Consider the following 19,088-nt stretch of genomic DNA (forward strand, 5'->3'; position numbering starts at 1 on the left):
CAGAGATACTCTGGCTGTAAAAGCTGCTCTAAAAAAAGAGCAGTCAAGGTGGTTGGGGCATGAAGGGCTTGACTTGGCACTAGAAAAGATTATGGTATTTCAACTTGGTGAGGCAGAAAAGGTGGTATGATTCAAGTATTAAAAATCTTGAAGAGTATGACTTGGTTGAATGTGGGCTTATTCGTCAGCTCCTACCACTATCTGATCCGCTTAAAACTTTTAAGAGGTAAATTCAGGGCATTGAGCCAGCAGAACTGAGACTTTAAACTCTAAAGTTCTCCTTGCCAAATAGCAGAACTCCTAAAATGAGGTGGAGAAATGAGTGGGAACAATTTTATTAGTGATAATCTCTTGGCATTGTTCATTTTTTGAGGGGTTATTGGACTTCTTGGGCCAGAGCCAAAGCTGTGGTTGCCATTTACTTTTTGGTTTCCAGCCCAGCTGTAGGAGTAATTAGATTTAAAAAGAAAATCTCTTCTAAACCTGGGATTTTATTACTTCAGAAGATAAAGTTATTAAGCCTCCTTAACTGTTATGAGATTACTTTAGCAAGTTTCTTGTGTCATTCTAAATCCACAATCCATAAGTACACAACGGAGGAGCCTTACTAGCAGGCGAAGCCTTGCTAGCAGAATGGCCCAGGCTGATCTGCTTAAATTATGTAGACCCCATAGTGCTGTGTTACCCTTGCCTAACACAAGCTACATAAGGATGGCGGTGGTGGTAGCTCATTGATTCCGGGGAGCTGAACAAGTACAAAGTAATTGTTCTCAAATGTATAGAGTTAAATAGGACTTAAAAGAAATCACCTAGCTTGTATTCTACATGAGATCTCACCTATTTCTGAAGAGCTCATTTTTTCTAGTAATCTTTATGGGCAGCTTATATTTTGCTGAAATTTTAACCAGTCTCTTACTTAAAATTTACCAGACACTTTGCAACCCAACACGTTAGTTTCACTGGGAGTTCTCATACACATACCATGCACATAAATATGTTAGAATTAGGAGCATTCTGTCCCTAATGTCCAAAGAACAGTCACATGTATAGATCAGGAATATTGAAATGAATATGCAAATGGAGGGAAAACTGGCTTTTTCCAGAGGGGGACGGAAGTCAGTCGCAACTTCACTAGACAGGATTCTGCTTGTCTATAGACAAGAATTGTTTTCCATTGTGGTCAGTTATCTACAATTTACAGAACTGTAACATAGCTCAAGGGCAGTGGATGACTGGAATCCTGGAAGGGTGGCTCTAGAAAATGCATAGTTTTCAACTGAAGCACAAATTTTCCCCTAAACCCAGTTATTCATGGTATTGCACTACAGGGAAAATGATGGTTACTGGAGGAAAACAGTCTCAAAACTTTGTGTTAACTACTTGCAGTATGAATCTTTCTAAAATGTATTTTTATAGGATTTACAACATCATTTTGGACCATGACTTAAGTGTTTAAGGTTGCTAGATAAGTAAGTACAGCCTCAGCTGTTTGAACCATGGTTCAGAATCACAAATAGATGTGTTCAAGTCCATGCTCGAATGACGAACGGCTACTCTTTATTGAGTAAATTAATGTACATTAATAATGGTGACCTGGAGGTCAGGCTTAAATTATTTTCAGAGGTGTTAAAGTAGTAGTAAATTAAGATTGGTTAGTTATAATATCCTAAGATAAGGTAGATTGGTGGTGGTGGGGATCTTAGATTGTTAAAGGGGTTCTGATAGGAAACAGGCAAGAAATGTGAAGGAAAAAGGGGGAATTAAAGTAGATATCCTATGTTTTTATCCAACTTTCCTAGAAGCTTCTGCTTTTATACTCAGTTAATGTTCTTCCTCTTAGTACTCGGTTGTGTCTTGGAAGTTAGAATGGTGTCTTTTGGTTATATTTAAGAAAACAGCATCTTTCATGCTCTATCAAAAGCCTTTTTAAAAGAGTGGGATATGGGAAGAAACCTACAGTTGCAAACTAGGAATATCATGTTTCAAGTTTGTATCTGAGGAACGGGGAAGATATAAAAGAATGCTTCCTCAGCTCCCCAGGCCTTTTAAATTCGTTGTAAGTGCGTCCAAAGGGTGTTGTTCTTGAGCAAGCTTGTGTTATTCTTGACGTTCAGTCCATCGGTTGTAGACGTGTAACTTTTATAGTCCTTGATTTACTGAGAAGATCTTTTGAATTTCAGGTATAAAACATCAGAATGAATTTCAGCGTCTGGTGGATCAAGCCAAAAAAGGATATAAGAAAACTGTTGGAATGTCAAAAAAAAAAGTAACAGAAGAAGATGAATCTACAGAAAAGCTATTATCTGTATGCGGGGGTAAGAGACTTTAACTAAAAACAGAAGTATATGGAATTTTATAATTTTTAATAGCAAAATGAAAAAACCAAAGGAATTTACTTTGGACTTAAATGGTATTTGAAATGGGCAAAAGTATTTTTAGACATATAGCAGTTGTTGGATGTTTATTAATAAACTAGGTTTATTACTCTGGGAAGAATGATTGTGGAGATGTCCTGAAGACACAGTTTCTAAAATCTGTCTTCCTTTCCATTAATGAGATATCAGAAGTTTTTTAGTTGTTTAAGCTTGAGGTATAGGATTTATTGCTGCAGGTCCTTAGGTATCCTACAAAGAGAATAAATTATTTTTATTATAGGTCGCTGCTATTAACTTTGGATGGAATGTTCTGCTAAAATATCTAAGGCTAATACACAGCACATTCCAATTTCAACCCATTTTAAAATTTGAGATTGATATTATATTTATGTTGCCAGGATTTGGGCCAGTGAACAGAACAATCATAATGGAGGAAAGTATACTAGAAAATTCTTTATTATTTTTTCTTTATTGTGATTAAAATATACAAAACATATTTATCATTTTAACCATTCATAAATGTACAATTCAGTGGCATTAAGTACATTCACAGTGTTGTATCACCATCACCACTATTACACCCAAAACTTTTTCGTCATCTCCAGCGAAAACTCTGTACCCATTAAATAATAACTCTTCCACTTTCCCCACCAACGCTTGGTAATCTCTGGTCTACTTTCTTTGTCTATGAATTTGCTTATTCCAGGTACCTCATATAAGTGGAATCATATATTATTTGTCCTTCTGTGTCAGCTTATTTCATTAAGCACAATGTTTTCAAGGTCCCCATGTTGTAGCATATATCAAAATTTCATTACTTTTTATGGCTGAATAATATTCCATTGTATCTATATACCACATTTTGTTTATCCATTCATCTTTAATGGGTTATTTTCACCTTTTGGCTGTTGTGAATAATGCTGCTGTGTGCATTGGTGTTCATGTATCTGTTCAAGTCTCTGCTTTCCATTCTTTTGGATATGTACCTAGCAGTGGAATTTCTGGTTCACATAGTAATTCTTTGTTTACCTTTTCAGAAACCACCAAACTATTTTCCATAGTGGCTGCACCATTTTACATTCCCACCAGCAAAGCTTGAGGATTCCAATTTCTCTATATGCATGTCAACACTTGTTATTTTCCTTTTTTTTTTTTTTTTTTTTTTTACTGTAGCCATCTTGGTAGATGTGAATTTGTATCTCATTGTGGTTTTTTGATTTGTATTTTTCTAATGACTAATGATGTTGAGCATCTTTTTATATGGTTAGTGGCCATTTGTTTTTCTTCTTTGGAGAAATGTCTGTTCAAGTCTTTTGCCCATTTTTTAATTGGCTTGTTTTTTTGTTGTTGTTGAGTTTTAAGAGTTCTTTAAATATTCTGAATATTAATCCCTTATATATATGATTTGCAAATATTTTTCAGCTTTTTTCTGGGTTGTCCTTTTGTTTTCATGATAGTATCTTTTTTTTTTTCATGATAGTATCTTTTGATGCATAGAGTGATTTATTTTGATGAAGACCAGTTTATCAATTTTTTCTTTTGTTGCCTGTGCTTTTGCTGTTATAGCCATGAAGTTGTTGCAAAATCAATGTCATGAAGATTTTCCTATGTGTTTTCTCTGAAGAGTTTTATAGTTTTAGCTCTTATGTTTAGGTCTATGGTCCACTTTGAGTTAATTTTTGTATATGGTGTAAGTAAGGGTCCATCTTCCTCTTTTTGCATGTAGATAATCCAGTTTTCTGAGCACCATTTGTTAAAAAGACTGTCCTTTCCCTGTTGAATGCTTTTGACATCCTTGTTGAAAATTGACCATGTAAGTGAGGGTTTATTTCTGTACTCTGTGTTCTATTTAATTGGTCTGTATGTCTAGCCTCACGCCTGTGCTATACTGTTTTAATTACCATAGCTTTGTAACAAATTTCAGAGTTGGAAGGTATGACTCCTCCAACTTTATTCTTCCTTTTCAAGGTTGTTTTGGCCATTTGGTTCCCTTGAGAGTCCATGTGAATGTTACGATGGATTTTTCTATTTCTGCAAAAAGTGCCATTGGGATTGCATTGATTAGTTGCTTTGGTTACTTGACATCTTGACAATATTAAGTCTTCCGTTCCATGAACACAGGATGTCTGTCATTCATTTTTGTCTTTTTAAAAATTACTTTCAACAATGTTTTGTAGTTTTCAGCATGCAAGTCTTTCACCTCCTTGGTTAGATTTATTTCTAAGTGTTTTATTCTTTCAGTGCTATTGCGTTCTTTATTTTTGTCCTCAGTTCTCCTGGTGTCATGTAGTAGGTTGCTGCCTGAGTATAAGTATATACTTCATGGTCTTTGTGAACAAGTTAAATCTGTTCATGCAGTTGTTAAAGGACATTGTCAGAGAGTAGTTGAGCTCCTGAGAAAATCTGGCTTAATATCTCGGATTAAGAGAATATTTTTGTTTATTGGCTGAATCTCTTTTGAAAATGATTGATTGCTTGTAGTCAGGGGTGGTGTATTCTTTGTGTATGTGCACGTGAATATTGCTCTGTCTGGGGTTCAGAGATGAGTGCTGCTGGTAGATAGCTGCGCATGAACGCGTGCGTCTGGGAGGGCTGGGGAGTGTGAGAGAGAGGCAGACAGACTGGCACAGACCGAAAGGTTGGGCTTTGTATAGCATCATACAACCAGTGTAACTTTTGCTCTTTAGAGTAAACTTGCTCATTAAAGTACCAATATAAGTGAACAAGTTATGTGTCCTGTTAAGTAAAGCCTTCATCTGTTTTTCTTACGTTTCTTTAGGGAGGTTTAATGTCGGGGCCTCATGTTTTCAGCTTTATTTGGAGTTCCGTCCTGAGATCCATGGGCAGATATGAAGGATAACTGACTTTCAGTGCCCACAGTTGTTGAATGGTATTTGTCTGCAAGAGGGAATTTATCCTGTAGAAGCTTATATAAGAGGGGAAGAAGTAAGAGAAGAATATAAGTCAGGTGCAAAAATAAAAGGTAGTTTTATGTTGAATTCCTGCTCCCTGGTTTGCCGGCTTGATTGCATTCTCCCAGCCAGTTGAGTGATAGAGGTGCCTGGGTTCACCGGGTTTACTGAGTGATTGATTCCTCTCAACCTGGTCCTAGGTGTCTGTTTACAAGAGAATATCCTAGAGATCCTGGATGGTCCTCTTAGTTAACTGCTTGTTTCCCTTTCCCAGATAAACATTAGAGGGTACGGTTTTGTTTTGGTAATGAGCAGGCTTAGCGAAAGCCAGACAACATCAGGAGCTTATTTTTAGAAATTATACTCTTGTGTGATGTATGCTGTTTGCGAGTGTAACAAAAACTTATAATTATTTCTGGAAAAATCTTGACCATATGGAGTTGGAGAGGTTTTTGTTTGTTTGAACAATCTGTCTTATTCTTTTTCCATAAACTTTATCTTTATAACAAAACCTTGACAGTTCTTGTTGGTGTCCTTTGTTAAAGGTCACTTGCCTCCACAAGTGCATGAGTGATGTGTGAAAGCTCTGCTTCTGTGAGCAAACACATGAAAGGGGGCTCTATCCCAGTAGCACGTGTCAGGCATGTCAAGAACTCACTCGGTCCCTGAATCTTAAAGCCAGCACAAGTGAAGTCCCAGCAGAGCCCTGAAACACGTCGTGAGGGAGGGGCCTGGACACTGAAGAATCCTGCACAGAGATGATTTTCTGCACTCATATTAACAGATATTTGGTCACATCTCCATGTCATATTCCTGCAAACACTGTGTCTGCATCCCCCCAGCTTTCCTGGGCCTTTATCTTTATCTGCAATAAGAGACCTCAGAAAGTGAGAATATGACAAGGGATGTGTAGAAATGTGACATGTGTTGGATCAAACAGATATATTGGTTGTGTCTGATTAGTTTTTCTCTTCCCCAGTGAATATTAGATTCTATGTAACAGATTTAGAAAAATGTCCAGATGGATTCACTACCATTCAGCAGTCAGTGACAAATATTGTGGTTCTCTTATTAATTGAATCTTTAATCCTTTTTTGTCATGTTTCTTATGTTTATCACTATTCTCTGATCTGTGAAATATTCAGGAATTCTTTAGTAATACTGTAAATAAAAGCCTCATTAGAATTATAAGGTTCTCCCTGCTCCTGGTTTTAAAGAACATTTTATTTTTGAATTAATTAATCTGGAAATACATTGGGTGGACAGTATAACCAGATAGCACCAGTGTAGTGCTAATTCTTATTCTCTGGCTGTCACTAGAGTTTTGGAATCAGTGTTCCATAAACTTCTATTTTACCAAATAGCAATATTAAATGTTGTGGAAATAATAAATATACAGAGGTTGTAAATTTTAAGGTACTCTTAAATGTTTCTTTTTTTTCTTTCTTTCTTTCATTTCTTTTTTCCTTTTTAGGACAGGAAGATAATAAAATGAAATTCTCAGATATGCCCTCAGTAACAAACCACTTCCCTCAGTCAAAGCTGGACTCCCCAGGGAAACTAGAGCCTCACAGACCAGATGATTCTTCCAGTTGTACTGATATTCAAGAGGTAGCTCTTTCTTCACCAGAGTCAGATTCATGCAATAGGTAAGAAACTTGCAGTAGTTGATTATTTAAAATTTCTGTTTTCTGTGCATGCTAAGAGACCAGCAGAAATAACCAGAAATAGCTTTGAGGCCTGGTGCCATTCCTCATCTCCTTCCATTGTCTCCTGCTGCTTTGTAAGGTTCACAAAGGGATCAGGGCAGGATGTGGGAAGTGTGTGCAGCAGTCACTGGGGACGTTGTTTTCTGCTCTGTAGGCTTTTTTTTTTTTTAATTATTTTTAATTTTTACTGGAGCATAGTTGATTTACAATGTTGTGTTAGTTTCTGCTGTACAGCAAAGTGAATCTGTTACACATATATCCACTCTTTTTTAGATTCTTTTCCCATATAGGCCATTATGAGTATTGGGTAGAGTTCTTTGTGCTATACAGTAGGTCCTTATTAGTTATCTATTTTATATATAGTAGTGTGTATATGTCAATCCCAGTCTTCCAACTTTATCCCTTCCCCCTCCCCCTTACCCCGTGGTAACCATAAGTTTATTTTCTGCATCTGTAACTCTATTTCTGTTTTGTAGATAAGTTCATTTGTACCCTTTTCTTAGATTCCACATATAAGCAATATCATACAGTATTTGTCTTTCTCTGTCTGACTTACTTCACTCAGAATGACAGTCTCTCGGTCCATCCATGTTGCTGCAAATGTAGCCTTTATATAGATATTTTTCCTAGAGTTAGAAAAGAGAGCATGACTGGCAGTGAAATTTTTATCAAGAGAATGAGTGAAGGAGATAAACACAGCTATACTAGAAAGTAGAGATGGCCAGAAAGACAAAAGAAAGAAAAATTTAATTGAGCAAATAGAATGGATGGGGAACCTTTTATAATGAGAGATTTGGAGGTGAGTCATTTTTCCAAATTTTTTAAAAGACAATTTAAGAAGATGATGTGTTTTTGAAAGATGACATAGTGTTGTGTTATAGTTACCATTTTGTGTTCTTGCGATTCACTTTATATGATAAATGCTACCCATGTTTCTACCTCATCTTTATAACTTTTTAGTAGATGCAGCATTCTGTTGGGTTTCTGTACCGTAATTGACCAAACTTTTCAGTTTCTATTGGATTTCTACATCTTCCCCAGTGTTTTTTATACTTACACACCTAAAGCTGTGGTAGAGCTCTCCCTATAGGAAGTCTTTTGTTTCTAATGAATTACTCCCTTAACTTTAGCATCATTTTGACCTTGGTGGGTGTTGTTGTTGCCTTCTGAATGAATTGTACCAATTTTAAATGCTAACAGCAACATGTTATTTAATCTTTGGTATTTGTTCATTTAAAAATTGTTCACAGTACTCTAGAATGATAGATTATGTCTTATCTAAAATATCAAATTAAGAAGAAATTTTTTTATGAGAAGAATACACCCAAGGACCTTTGCTTTCCTAGGGTTCTTGGAAAACAGCTTCAGGTTATTCAGAATCAAGTATTAGGAAGGGAAAATCTTCTCATTTTGCCCCGAACATTTTCAAGATCAGAAACGGTTTATCCCGAGTTGGGTAAAGGCAGAACATATGGTAGCCTGAGTTTCTGCAAGGCTGTGGCTCTGCTGCACAGTTAACTCTGGATCAGGCCATTCCTGTAAGTTCCTTGGGCAGTGTTTGTTTTTAAACACAAAACTTAACGGAGTACAGGGTAGAAACGGAGGAGAAACAGAGTTCAGGGAAATAAGAGTGAGTTTTTAAGCATAGTCACGAGATGCCCGAATGTTCTGGAATGCCAGGATGAAATGGGACATTTTTATAAATTTGGAGTGGAGGGTGGAATGGAGGAAAACGAAAGGGGAGGCACATGGCAGCCAGTTGTGTTTTTATCTGGTGGTGAGAGTGTGGGAAACAGGATGAGTTTGTCGGAGGTCTTGGCCTCAGACTGACTTATTGTTATCACTGAACTGTGAGAGGGTTATTAAATCATTTAATTTCTTTCAAAGTAGGCTCTTATATTCTTCCACACTTTAATTAGTTATGCATGTATATATGTCTACACACACACACACACACACACACACACACACCCCCAATACACCCATGACCAGTGGAACTACCTGCTAATTGCGAATATTTAACAGCTTTATTGAGGTATAATTTACGTACCATACAATTCACTCATTTAGGTGACAATTCAGTGGTTTTTACTGTCTTGCCAAAGTTGTACCACCATCACCACAATTTTAGAGCATTTTCATCACCCTGAAAAGAAACCTCATCCCCATTAGCAGTCACTCCACAGTTCCTCCCAACTCTGCTAGCTTCTGGCAACTACTGATCTACTCTGTCTCTATTGATTTGCCTATTTTGGACATTTCATATAAACAGGATCATACAATATGTGGTCTTTTGTAACTGGCTTCTTTTACTTAGTATACTATCTGCAAGGTTTATCCATTTTGTATCATGTTTCAGTACTATATTCCTTTTTCTTTCTAAATTATATTCCATTGTATGGATATGCATTTTATTTTTTCATTTATCAGTTGATGGGCGTTTGGGTTGTTTCTAATTGTAGTTTTAACAAGGACAAAAATCATCGACTTTGCACACTTTGGAAGCTTAGCTTTTAGAGACCGAATATGAGGATTTGTGTGGCTTGCCTTGAGAAATCGGTCAGTGTCTGTCTGGTACTCATATCTCAAGTATAAAGAGGTGTTACACACATTGTAAATATTAAATATGTTAAACTTTAAAATTTTAATTTAATTAAGTACCCTTTTATACCCTCCTTTTAATTTGCCCTGTCATTTTATCAGTCTAAGGTTTTTTACATTTAAAATGTTGAGTCTGTTCCTTATATAAGACCTAGAAACTCAGGCTAAAGGGAGAGTGGGAGTGCAGTGGTATTTGCTTTGATACCAGGGCGGACCACTGGGCAGCCAATTCCGGAGTGGACTGTGGAGGAGAAAGTGTGCAGGGGGAGCAGCTGTGGTGCAGCAGGAAAGTACAGGCTTGCAGTTGAGTGGCTTTGGGTCAGGATCTGCTGGGTGATTTGGGAGTCAATCTTTTGAAGTCCGTTTCCATAGCTATGAAAAGCATGTATAAATATCTTCTGTCTCAGATCTATTGGGAAGATGAAATGAGATAATAGATGTGAGAGTCTTTGATAAATATATGATTATTCTGGTTTTATAAAGACCAAATCAGTTGAGTTTCCTTCAGTAATACTGCAAAACTTGGGCCTCTAGGACTGGATATTTCAGAAATGCTTTCATAGTCCTCTATTCCTTCATTCTAATTCTTAAGCTATTATATCACAGAGTAAATCCCACAATTTATCTTTTTTTTTTCCTACTTCTGTTCTGAACTTTAGAAAGTTGTGAGCCTGCGCTAATTAGTTCCATTGAAAATTCATTTAATTCAGCCTCAGCTGGGTGCTCACCACCTAATTTACTCCTTATTGCATTTCCAACCCAGTTGCCTGTGTCTTTTTCCTCACTTTGAATGAACACCTTGTCTCCCAGTTCACCAAGGCAGCTAATCTGACCTGTCTCCAGATCTTCCTTTCCATTTTAAGGTTTCTTGTAATTTCTGACCACTTCTTTCCTGTTAATTGTAAGAGAAAGAGATATTTCTTAATACATTTCTAAAGACATATTCTTTCTTAAGATGAATTCATTCACCTCCTCTGAGACTTTGCTCCATCACTCATGTCTTAAGTTTGCTCTCAGATGACCCTTTTTCGTAGCCCTTCCTCCGATCTCTTCTCTTATTCTTCCCACTATGCAGGAAGTAATTTTGACTTCCTCTGTGAATTCCTGTAACAGCGTCTCTGAATTCCATAGCAGTTTGTCTAAATCAAATCTTGCCTTGTATTGTAGTTATTTGATTATCCTTGTCCTTCCTATTATTACTCATCAAAGTCCTTAAGAATTGAGTCTGTCACTCATTTAAAAAAAAATCTCCTGCCTTGGGTTACTACACAACCATTATTAAGTGAAGGATTTCTTGATTCTAAGGTGTACATTTTCTGTTTTACATTTTAATGTCTGAAATTGTGATAGGTACAGTGATCAATGGTGTTTTACAGTTGCTGCCAGCCAGGTGGTAGTTGTGATATACTTGCCGGTGTGTGAGTTTCAGTTGAGTTACATGTATTGTTAACATTACATTGGTTTGTCATTTAAAACGTCTTCAACAAAATAATGAGAAGAAAGTTGTGTACGAAGAAAGTAACAAAATACAGCAGGGTGAAAGTTTGATGTTAGCGAGGTAGTGTTCACTGTTGGATGAATGACTGCAATTCTGTATTTTCTTGCAAAACAGTCAAGTGATTTACAAGACCTAAAGATGCCCACAAGTATCTGAAGACTTGTTAGTGAACTATGTGCAAAGGATTGCTTGTTTGTTACATGACCTACTGAAGGCAGGAGAAATGGTCACATCCCTTGGAATAGATGGGAAAAATTTCAGAGTAATAACAGTGAGCCTGACTGATTCATCTGTTGCAAAGACTGTTGTTTGGGTGTCAAGTATCAATTTGTCAGACATTTCTTGCTGTCTGTGAACAGAAGCTGCTCATCTTCCAGTCACAGTTTATGTGATTGAGAAAAACAAAATTATGAGTTTAGTTTGCAGAATGGGTGTCAGTGCCTTAGATGAAATGCCTGGAGACAATTGTCAGGTAATTTGGAGAAATGCTTTTATCTCCAGTGCTTTCAGTGGTACAGAGGATGACTTTGTGAGGGAAAAATCAGACATCATAGACGTTGAGTCAAAACATGATGAAGAGTAGGGTTCCGAATCTGAATACGTTTTAGGAATACTTTAACCAACTTATTTCAGTTTTTTAGAAAATATATGTACAACAGTGGTATAAGATAAAAACCTATGTCTACATAGGTTTAAAAGAACTCTGGATATGTAAAAGTTAAAAATAATGGTTCCTCTTACCATTAATGTTGTCTTAGATTTTTGAAATGTGGTATCTGAATATGAATAAGGTCCCTAACTCACTTCAAGCATAATTTTACCACCTAGTTGGAAACTAATAAAGTCGGTCATAACACTCATAAAGTTGGTGGTAACCTGGCAGAAGGCTGTCACAAAGTATAGTGATCCATTGGTAAATGCCAGTGCGATTTAGTGACTCTAAAATCTAAATGGTCAAGAGAGATACGCAGTTGATTAGGTTAATTAACACCTTAGAAATCAGGACAAGAATTCAAAGTGAAAAGGGACCCATCACAACCAAATGCCTTTAGTGGAATCAGAGCATTTCAGAGATTAGTGGTCTTTATTTGTCTGGTCCAACTTTTATTTTCCATAATTCAGACATCACGTGGAAGGGAGATGAGACATGACACTCAGTGACTTTGTTCAGATCTTTTCCAACCCTAACATTCTGTAATCCTGTTATTTTTGACAAGTGTAATAGTTGATAAATTATCTGTGTTCTTTTACCACTTGACCATTGCAGACCATGAATCAACCTTCTAGAATTATGCTTATTCCTTGTATATTGAAGTGTTCATTTTTTATGAAAATTTTCTCACTTTTTCTTTTTATGATAGTTTTATTGCTTTCACTGTAAAGCCCTAGATTTTCAAAACAACTTTTAATTTAGATGTTATGCATGCTTATTGTGAAAAATAGAAAATTTAGGTAAACAAAAAGTAAGAGTCCAGTAAAATTTTATCAGCCAGAAAGAACTTTGGGTTAACACTTTCATATGTACATTCTTCTAAAGACAGCAGTATGGGTACATGGATACTTAGAGGAACATTTTTAATACACAAGAATCGTAATATTTTGTAAATTTTTATGCTTTTTTTTTCTCTTTTAAAGAGACAAGTCATGCTGCTTTAGGTCTAATGCGAGTGAAAATAAATTGAGTTTTTTTTTAATTCATGTAGTCATGCTGTAATACAGATTATAGATCTTATTGAATTACACTATTGGTTTTCTTTGTGTTAGAGCAGTATTTAAATTGATGTAATATGCCAGATTGACAGCTAAGAATAATCTTACTTTAAGATCCAATAGGTGTATCTAATCCAAATAATTACTAGGATGAAATTGTTTGTTGCTAATTTGATTCTTAACTCTTAAATAAGTACCTCTTTTAGAGTTTTAATTATTAATGTTATATTGATTCTTTCTTGCCAATTTGAAGACAGATGATAAAAAAAATTGATAGGAATTTTAGATTTTTGTACACCTCCTAGATGACTCCCGGGAGTTCAAGAGACTTGTCCAAATTTCTGTAAATTCACTTATTGTTCTTCTTAAGAAGAGAGGGCTTTTGTTCCCTGAGTTTTGGCAAGCAGAAAAAACTGCATTTTTTTTTTGAGTGCTAAGTTATAAGAAAAGATGCTTTTGATTATGACCCTAGAGAGGAAGCTTTAATCTTCATGTAGAGATGAATAGTGGTCATGCTATTCTTTGGAAGAAACTTTAGATCATTATTTTAAAAAAATATTTTTGCGCTTTAATTCTAGGCAATATAAGTTAAAAAGAAACTTTTTATGTAACTGGAAAAAACTGAGTAATGTCATAGATTAGGTAATATTATATCAGTATTCAATTTCCTGATTTTGAAAATTTTATTATGGTCGTGTAAGTGAATGTACTTGTTCTTAAGAAATGCACGCTGAAGGGTTAAAGGGACATGATGGCTGAAACTTACTCTCAGTGCTTAAAAAAATAACGTGTATGTGTGTGAGTGTACACACACACAGAGAAAGAGTGAGAAAGCAAATGTGGCAAAATGTTAGCAATTGGAAAATCTGGGTGAAGGGTCTAAGAGTCATTTTTTTGTAAGTGTGAAATTGTTAAAATTAAAAAAATTTATTGGAAAGGGTCATTTTCCATAATCAGAGAAGCTTGTTTATACCAGAAGTTTTTTTAAAAGAAAGATTTATAGTTACGATTTATTGGCTAAAAAAAGTGGTAGCCAGGAATCTACGTGGGATGCTGAGTATTGTTTTCAGTCGCTGAAACCATATTTATTTCAGTCAGTCTGTTCAGGACCGACCCAACATGGTTACCTCAGCTTTGGTGTGTTCGAGAGTGTGGGCTAATGAAGCAGGGACTTGGATGTCAGTAGGAATGAAGAGTATCACGGAGACCACCTAATTTCACTGCTTGGTAACCTGTAACCTGCGTGAACCTTCTTGCAGATGCCAAGTGCTGGTCATAAAAGAATCTGGGTCAGGTAAGGTGTGAATGAGTACATTTTAACTTTTCACACTTCCTGGCCAAAACCGTTACCTCTTCTTTGATGCTAGGTCAGTAGCAGCATCTTTGTGTAGGAATTCCAATACAGACAGGCACAGAACAGCGGAAACTTTGACAAAGAGGCGTATTAACTATGGGCCATGAATTTCATATATTTTGGTACAGCTTTTCCTCACTTTTCAGTCATTTTTCCAAGAGCTATCTGTCCAAACTTCTTAAGAGCAAGAGAGCAAAAAACAAAAATAGGTGAAGAGATCTTGATTACGATTTGTTGGAAAATTTAAGGAGTGGTTAAATTTCAGCTTTTCTTAAATTCTGAGTCAACTGGAGAATGATGGGGGAAATCGTAAGAGAAGAAGTGCCATTGTGACACTCATCTGAGGAATGTAGAGTACTGGCACCATCAGCCTGTTGATAAGACCACGCTGAGTTTATTGCTTGTTGAAGGGAATGGGAAACACTACCTCTGTCATCAAAGTGGCCTCTCAGCCAGAGGGGCAAAGCTGACTTGTGTGTCGAGATTACGATTTTGGTTTAGTCAGTTCTTTCAGTGCAGGTCTTGGTTAGGATTGGGTAAACCTAATAGTTCAGAATTGGTGAGTACAGCAAGATGAGGATTCTGAGGAGAGGAGCTCAGAGTCCTTGGGGGTGTGTCCCTTGATGCTTGCTATTGAAAAGCTGATGGGTTTTGTAGGAGGTCTTTGGACTCAACAATATGTGAGTGCTAGCAGTGTTCTGTGTTATATAGCTTAGTCCACAGGCAAGCCCATTTTAGAGAAGTGGAAGTGAAAGGTCTAAGGAGTCACATAAGCAGCTTAGGGTTGTACACATGGTAGATGGCAGTACCTGGACTCGAGCCGAGGTCTAGCTGACCTCGGAGCCCAAGTTTGCCTGACTGATAATGCTTATGGCCAAGCCGGCTCGCTCTTCACATTCTTGAAAGAGTGTAAACATGCAGTGCTTGAAATGTTTGGGCTTCCTGAGAAGCAGACCCCGAGACAAGGATTTGAGTGGAAGTGGTTAATTTAGAAGGTGAAAGAACCATGCTGTCGGGAGTGGGCAAGTGCGACAGGAAAGGGAAGATAGCACTTAAGGGGCATATTATCAAACCAGACGTCACTGTGAGCGACTGGGGTTTATCCCTCCTGGGAACTGGGAGCTGGTTTAAAACACACACCTGAGTTGTCCCACCCAAGGCAAGGGGCAGGGGTATGTCGTTTGGTTGGGGGCTGCTCCCCACTGCTTCCAGCCTTCCATGCTGGCGACAGAGCTGGCTCTAGCACGGCAGGCAAAGGCGCTTACGTTTGGAGATCAAGTATGTCAGGGGATTAGGGCAAGGGGATAGGGGCAGGGCACCAGTGGGGTCTGCCCAGGCCATGATTCCAACTGAAGACAGGAAACTGGTTTGGTTTTCTGTAGACTCTATTAATGCAAATGGGGTACTGTAGACTTCTGTCTGTATCTCGGGCCCAAGAGAAGGCAGGAGCGGGGGTGGGGGGAGTCCCAGAGCTCATTGCCCCTCTGTGCCCCTGTTTGCCAAGCTCGCTTGCCCGTCGCTGCCAGGAAGGGGAGACGTAAGGGTATTTGCGGGCTGTTGAATAAGGGGTAGATGAGCAGATGCCAGGGAGAGAAAGGGACAGATAATCTAGAAAGCTCTGAGACAAATGGGTCCACAAACTGCTGGAGGAAAATGTGTTTGTTGATGAGAAACAATTTACTTTTTCCTCTTGTGTGATAGATAATGAACTGAAGTATGAAGTAATCTTTTTTTTATCAAACTGAAGTTCACCAACATACTAAATAAAAACCTCTGGGTCTTAGAAAAATCACAGGCACGGAACTGGGAGTTCTTTGATTGTCGGGAATATTTCCTCATTATCCTGGTTTGTTTCTCCTCGGCGGCAGTTAGAGCAGTGTTAATGGGCCTTGTGGTGTCTGTGGATGTCCTCTCCGCTTCGGATGTGACTCTCCAGGGTGTGGCAGAAGAAGCCCGCTGGTCTTTCTGGGGAAAGTCTTTAGAAGTACCTCATTAATAGGTGACGATATTGTGTGCCTTTGAATCCTCCTTGGACAAAAAGGGGGGGAGAGAGCTGCTAACCTTTTATTTGGCACATTTAATAGCAATTATTTTTTAAATGTTTTTTACACAGAATTGCTTCTTCATGATCAAGAATTAGAAAGTATTTTGAAGTATACTTCTCTGTACTCTTTGGTTTGCACTGATGTGTGAACCTTAAATATTTCTCTAATATGTATTTGCTGGGGTTTTTCCCTGACTTATTTCAGAAGACTTTTGTCTAACTCTGCTTGTCCGTAGCTTAGCGTAATATTTTTTTTCTGTCATGTTACTTGTGTGTCTTTGTCTTAAGTGGATGGCAAATGGGAGTCAGGTTTCTGACTGTTGGAGGGGAGATTACAGACAAATAAGGCTAAAACTATCCATGTGGTAGTGGATTAGAATTGGAGACCTTAAAATGAACTCACGTTTAGCTTAATATAGAGTCAGATGGATACATACAGAAATATTTATAGATCTGTGTGTGTAAGTGAGCTAGTTATTTTACACATGTGTTTCCTTTTTCTGTGAGCTGCCAGGGCCCAGAAGCAAGGGCAGCACAGCTGCAAGGAGCACACCTAGTGCCCTGATCTTGGTGTTTAATAACATTTTCCAAAAGAAGGAACCAGTGCTTCTTGGCGAAATGGCTGAATCCAGGGCAGGGGCAGGAAGCAGGGAAATGCTAGAAAAAGAGACAGAAAACGGGGGAAGGAAGACGAGAGGAAAGGAAAGGGAAAAGAAGGGGAGAAGAAGAGGAAACAAAAACCTGACAGACAGGACTTCCCTGGTGGCGCAGTGGTTGGGAGTCTGCTTGCCAATGCGGGGGACACGGGTTCGATCCCTGGTCCGGGAAGATCCCACATGCTGCGGAGCGGCTGGGCCCGTGTGCCACAACTGCTGAAGCCCGTGCGCCTGGGGCCCGCGCTCCGTAACAAAAGAGGCCACCGCAATAAGAAGCCCGCGCACCGCAACGGGGATTGGCCCCCGCTCGCCGCAACTGGAGAAAGCCCGCACGCAGCAACGAAGGCCCAACGCAGCCAAAAATAAATAAATAAACAAACAAATAAATAAATAAATTTATTTTAAAAAAAAAAAAAAAAAACCTGACAGACATACCTCAGCCAAGAGATCAAGGTCAACATCAACAGCAGTGTTATGCTGATGGCGTGTGTGCTCTTGGTGTGATGCCCTGGAAATGGCACATTACCTCTGTGGTCTTCCTCCTCCAAACTCAGTAACCTCAGTCAGACTGTGCGAAAAACATCAGACAAACTCCAGTTGAGGGTCATTCTGCAAAATAACCTGACCAGCATGCCTCAAAACTGTCAAGGTCATCAAAAACAAGGCAAGTCTGAGAAACCAACACTGTCAGGGGGCACCTAAGGAGATACGACTACTAAATGTAATGTGGTGTCCTGAATGGGATCCTGGAACCAAAAAAGGACATTAAGTGAAGGCTAAAGAAATACAAATAAAATATGAACCTTAGTAATAATAATGTATTAATATTGCTTCATTGGTTGTAACTAACGTATCAGACCTAATGTAGGATGTTAACAATAGAAGAAACTGGGTGTGGGGCATATGGGAACTTTCTGTACTGTCTCTGCAACTTCTCTGTAAATATAAAACTATTCTAAAATTAAAGTCTTTCTTTTTTTAAAGTACATTACAACATCAAAATAAGGAGACATAGTGGCATGAAAATATTCAAAGAATGTATTGAATATTGGAAAACCAAAGTCATCGAAACATTTTCTTCAGTGGTAAATTGCACAGTTTCTAGGTTGTAGTAAGTTTAGTTATTGAATTCTTTTTTTTCTTTCATTTAATATTATGTATTACATTTAGTCATATAAATTAATAAAGCCCTGTGTAATGCATTCCATAAAGTGCATTATTTTGTACTATGTTAAAATTTAATCCATAAATGAAGCGTGAAGGAAGAATTCTGTTTTCCTCTCGGTTGTCTTACTTGTTTTATCAGTTTTGCTTTCTTGTGCTAATATTTTTACTTTATAGACTGATTCCACCTCAGAGGATGTAGCTTACCCAGCCTTTACGTTTCATCAAAAGAGAAAACACGCACGGTTTACGATAGGCCTCACCGTCTTCAGTTACCGTGTTTTTATTAGTGAGTATATACTTGTAAAAGTGGTTTGAGTAGTGATCCTCCCAGAACAGTGTGAAAGTACAGATAGTTTTTATCTTTTCTGCCGTTCTCATCGGCAAAGGGTATTTGCTGTTAAATAATGAGGTTTTCTTCTAATCTCAGACACTTCATGTTGACACCTTTTAGGGATTTTTTTTTTTTTAATGCATTTTCACTGGGTAATCTGATGGGCTTCTTTATAGTAGCTTTTTTTGTTTTTGTTTTATAATAAATTCATGATTTTTCAGCATTCTGAGTCAATCCTAGGTGGTAGATATTTTTCTTTGTTTTCACCAAATTCATGAACTGCCATGATATAAAGATCCTCTGTAAAATTACTTTGCGCCCTTCAATTTTCTGTATCGGGAGAGAGTTTTACAATTCCGTAGTGGTTGCTAACTTGTGTATCTAAAATGCTTGTTGCAATTGGCAGTCCCTTCCAGGTTCCACACTTGTCACATGATACCTTCATTGTCATAGCTTGTAGCAGTGTCTGATTGTCACCGGAGGTTTTGGTACGATGACTTGTAGGGTTGAGAGTTTGGGTTGGCATGACACGGTAATACTTGCTGTTTTTGTAAGGTTGAAGTTTTTAAAAATGTATTTCCCTTTTTAGTTTTTCAGACGTTTTGTAAACCATATAGGAATTCTTGTTTCAATGTGCTTCTGCGTATATTTGGCTTGATTCATAAAACTGAGATATAATCTTGACTGGTTCAGAATTTAGTTCTTCATTAAAAAAAAAAAAAAAAAAAAGA

At 37.6% G+C, this 19,088-nt stretch overlaps 1 protein-coding gene across 5 annotated transcripts in view; it reads left to right on the forward strand.

Annotated features, from left to right (window-relative positions):
- Nucleotides 1–19,088, forward strand: part of RAD18 (RAD18 E3 ubiquitin protein ligase) — a 106,368-nt gene that overhangs the window by 64,913 nt on the left and 22,367 nt on the right. For all 5 annotated transcript variants that reach the window (XM_068557668.1, XM_068557667.1, XM_068557669.1 and 2 more), the window contains 2 exons: nt 2,181–2,315; nt 6,762–6,936. In XM_068557668.1, coding sequence (XP_068413769.1) covers nt 2,181–2,315; nt 6,762–6,936 — 310 coding nt within the window. The remainder of the gene's footprint in view (nt 1–2,180; nt 2,316–6,761; nt 6,937–19,088) is intronic.

The sequence above is a fragment of the Eschrichtius robustus genome, chromosome 12 (assembly GCF_028021215.1).
Source record: "Eschrichtius robustus isolate mEscRob2 chromosome 12, mEscRob2.pri, whole genome shotgun sequence".
Lineage (NCBI taxonomy): Eukaryota > Metazoa > Chordata > Mammalia > Artiodactyla > Eschrichtiidae > Eschrichtius > Eschrichtius robustus.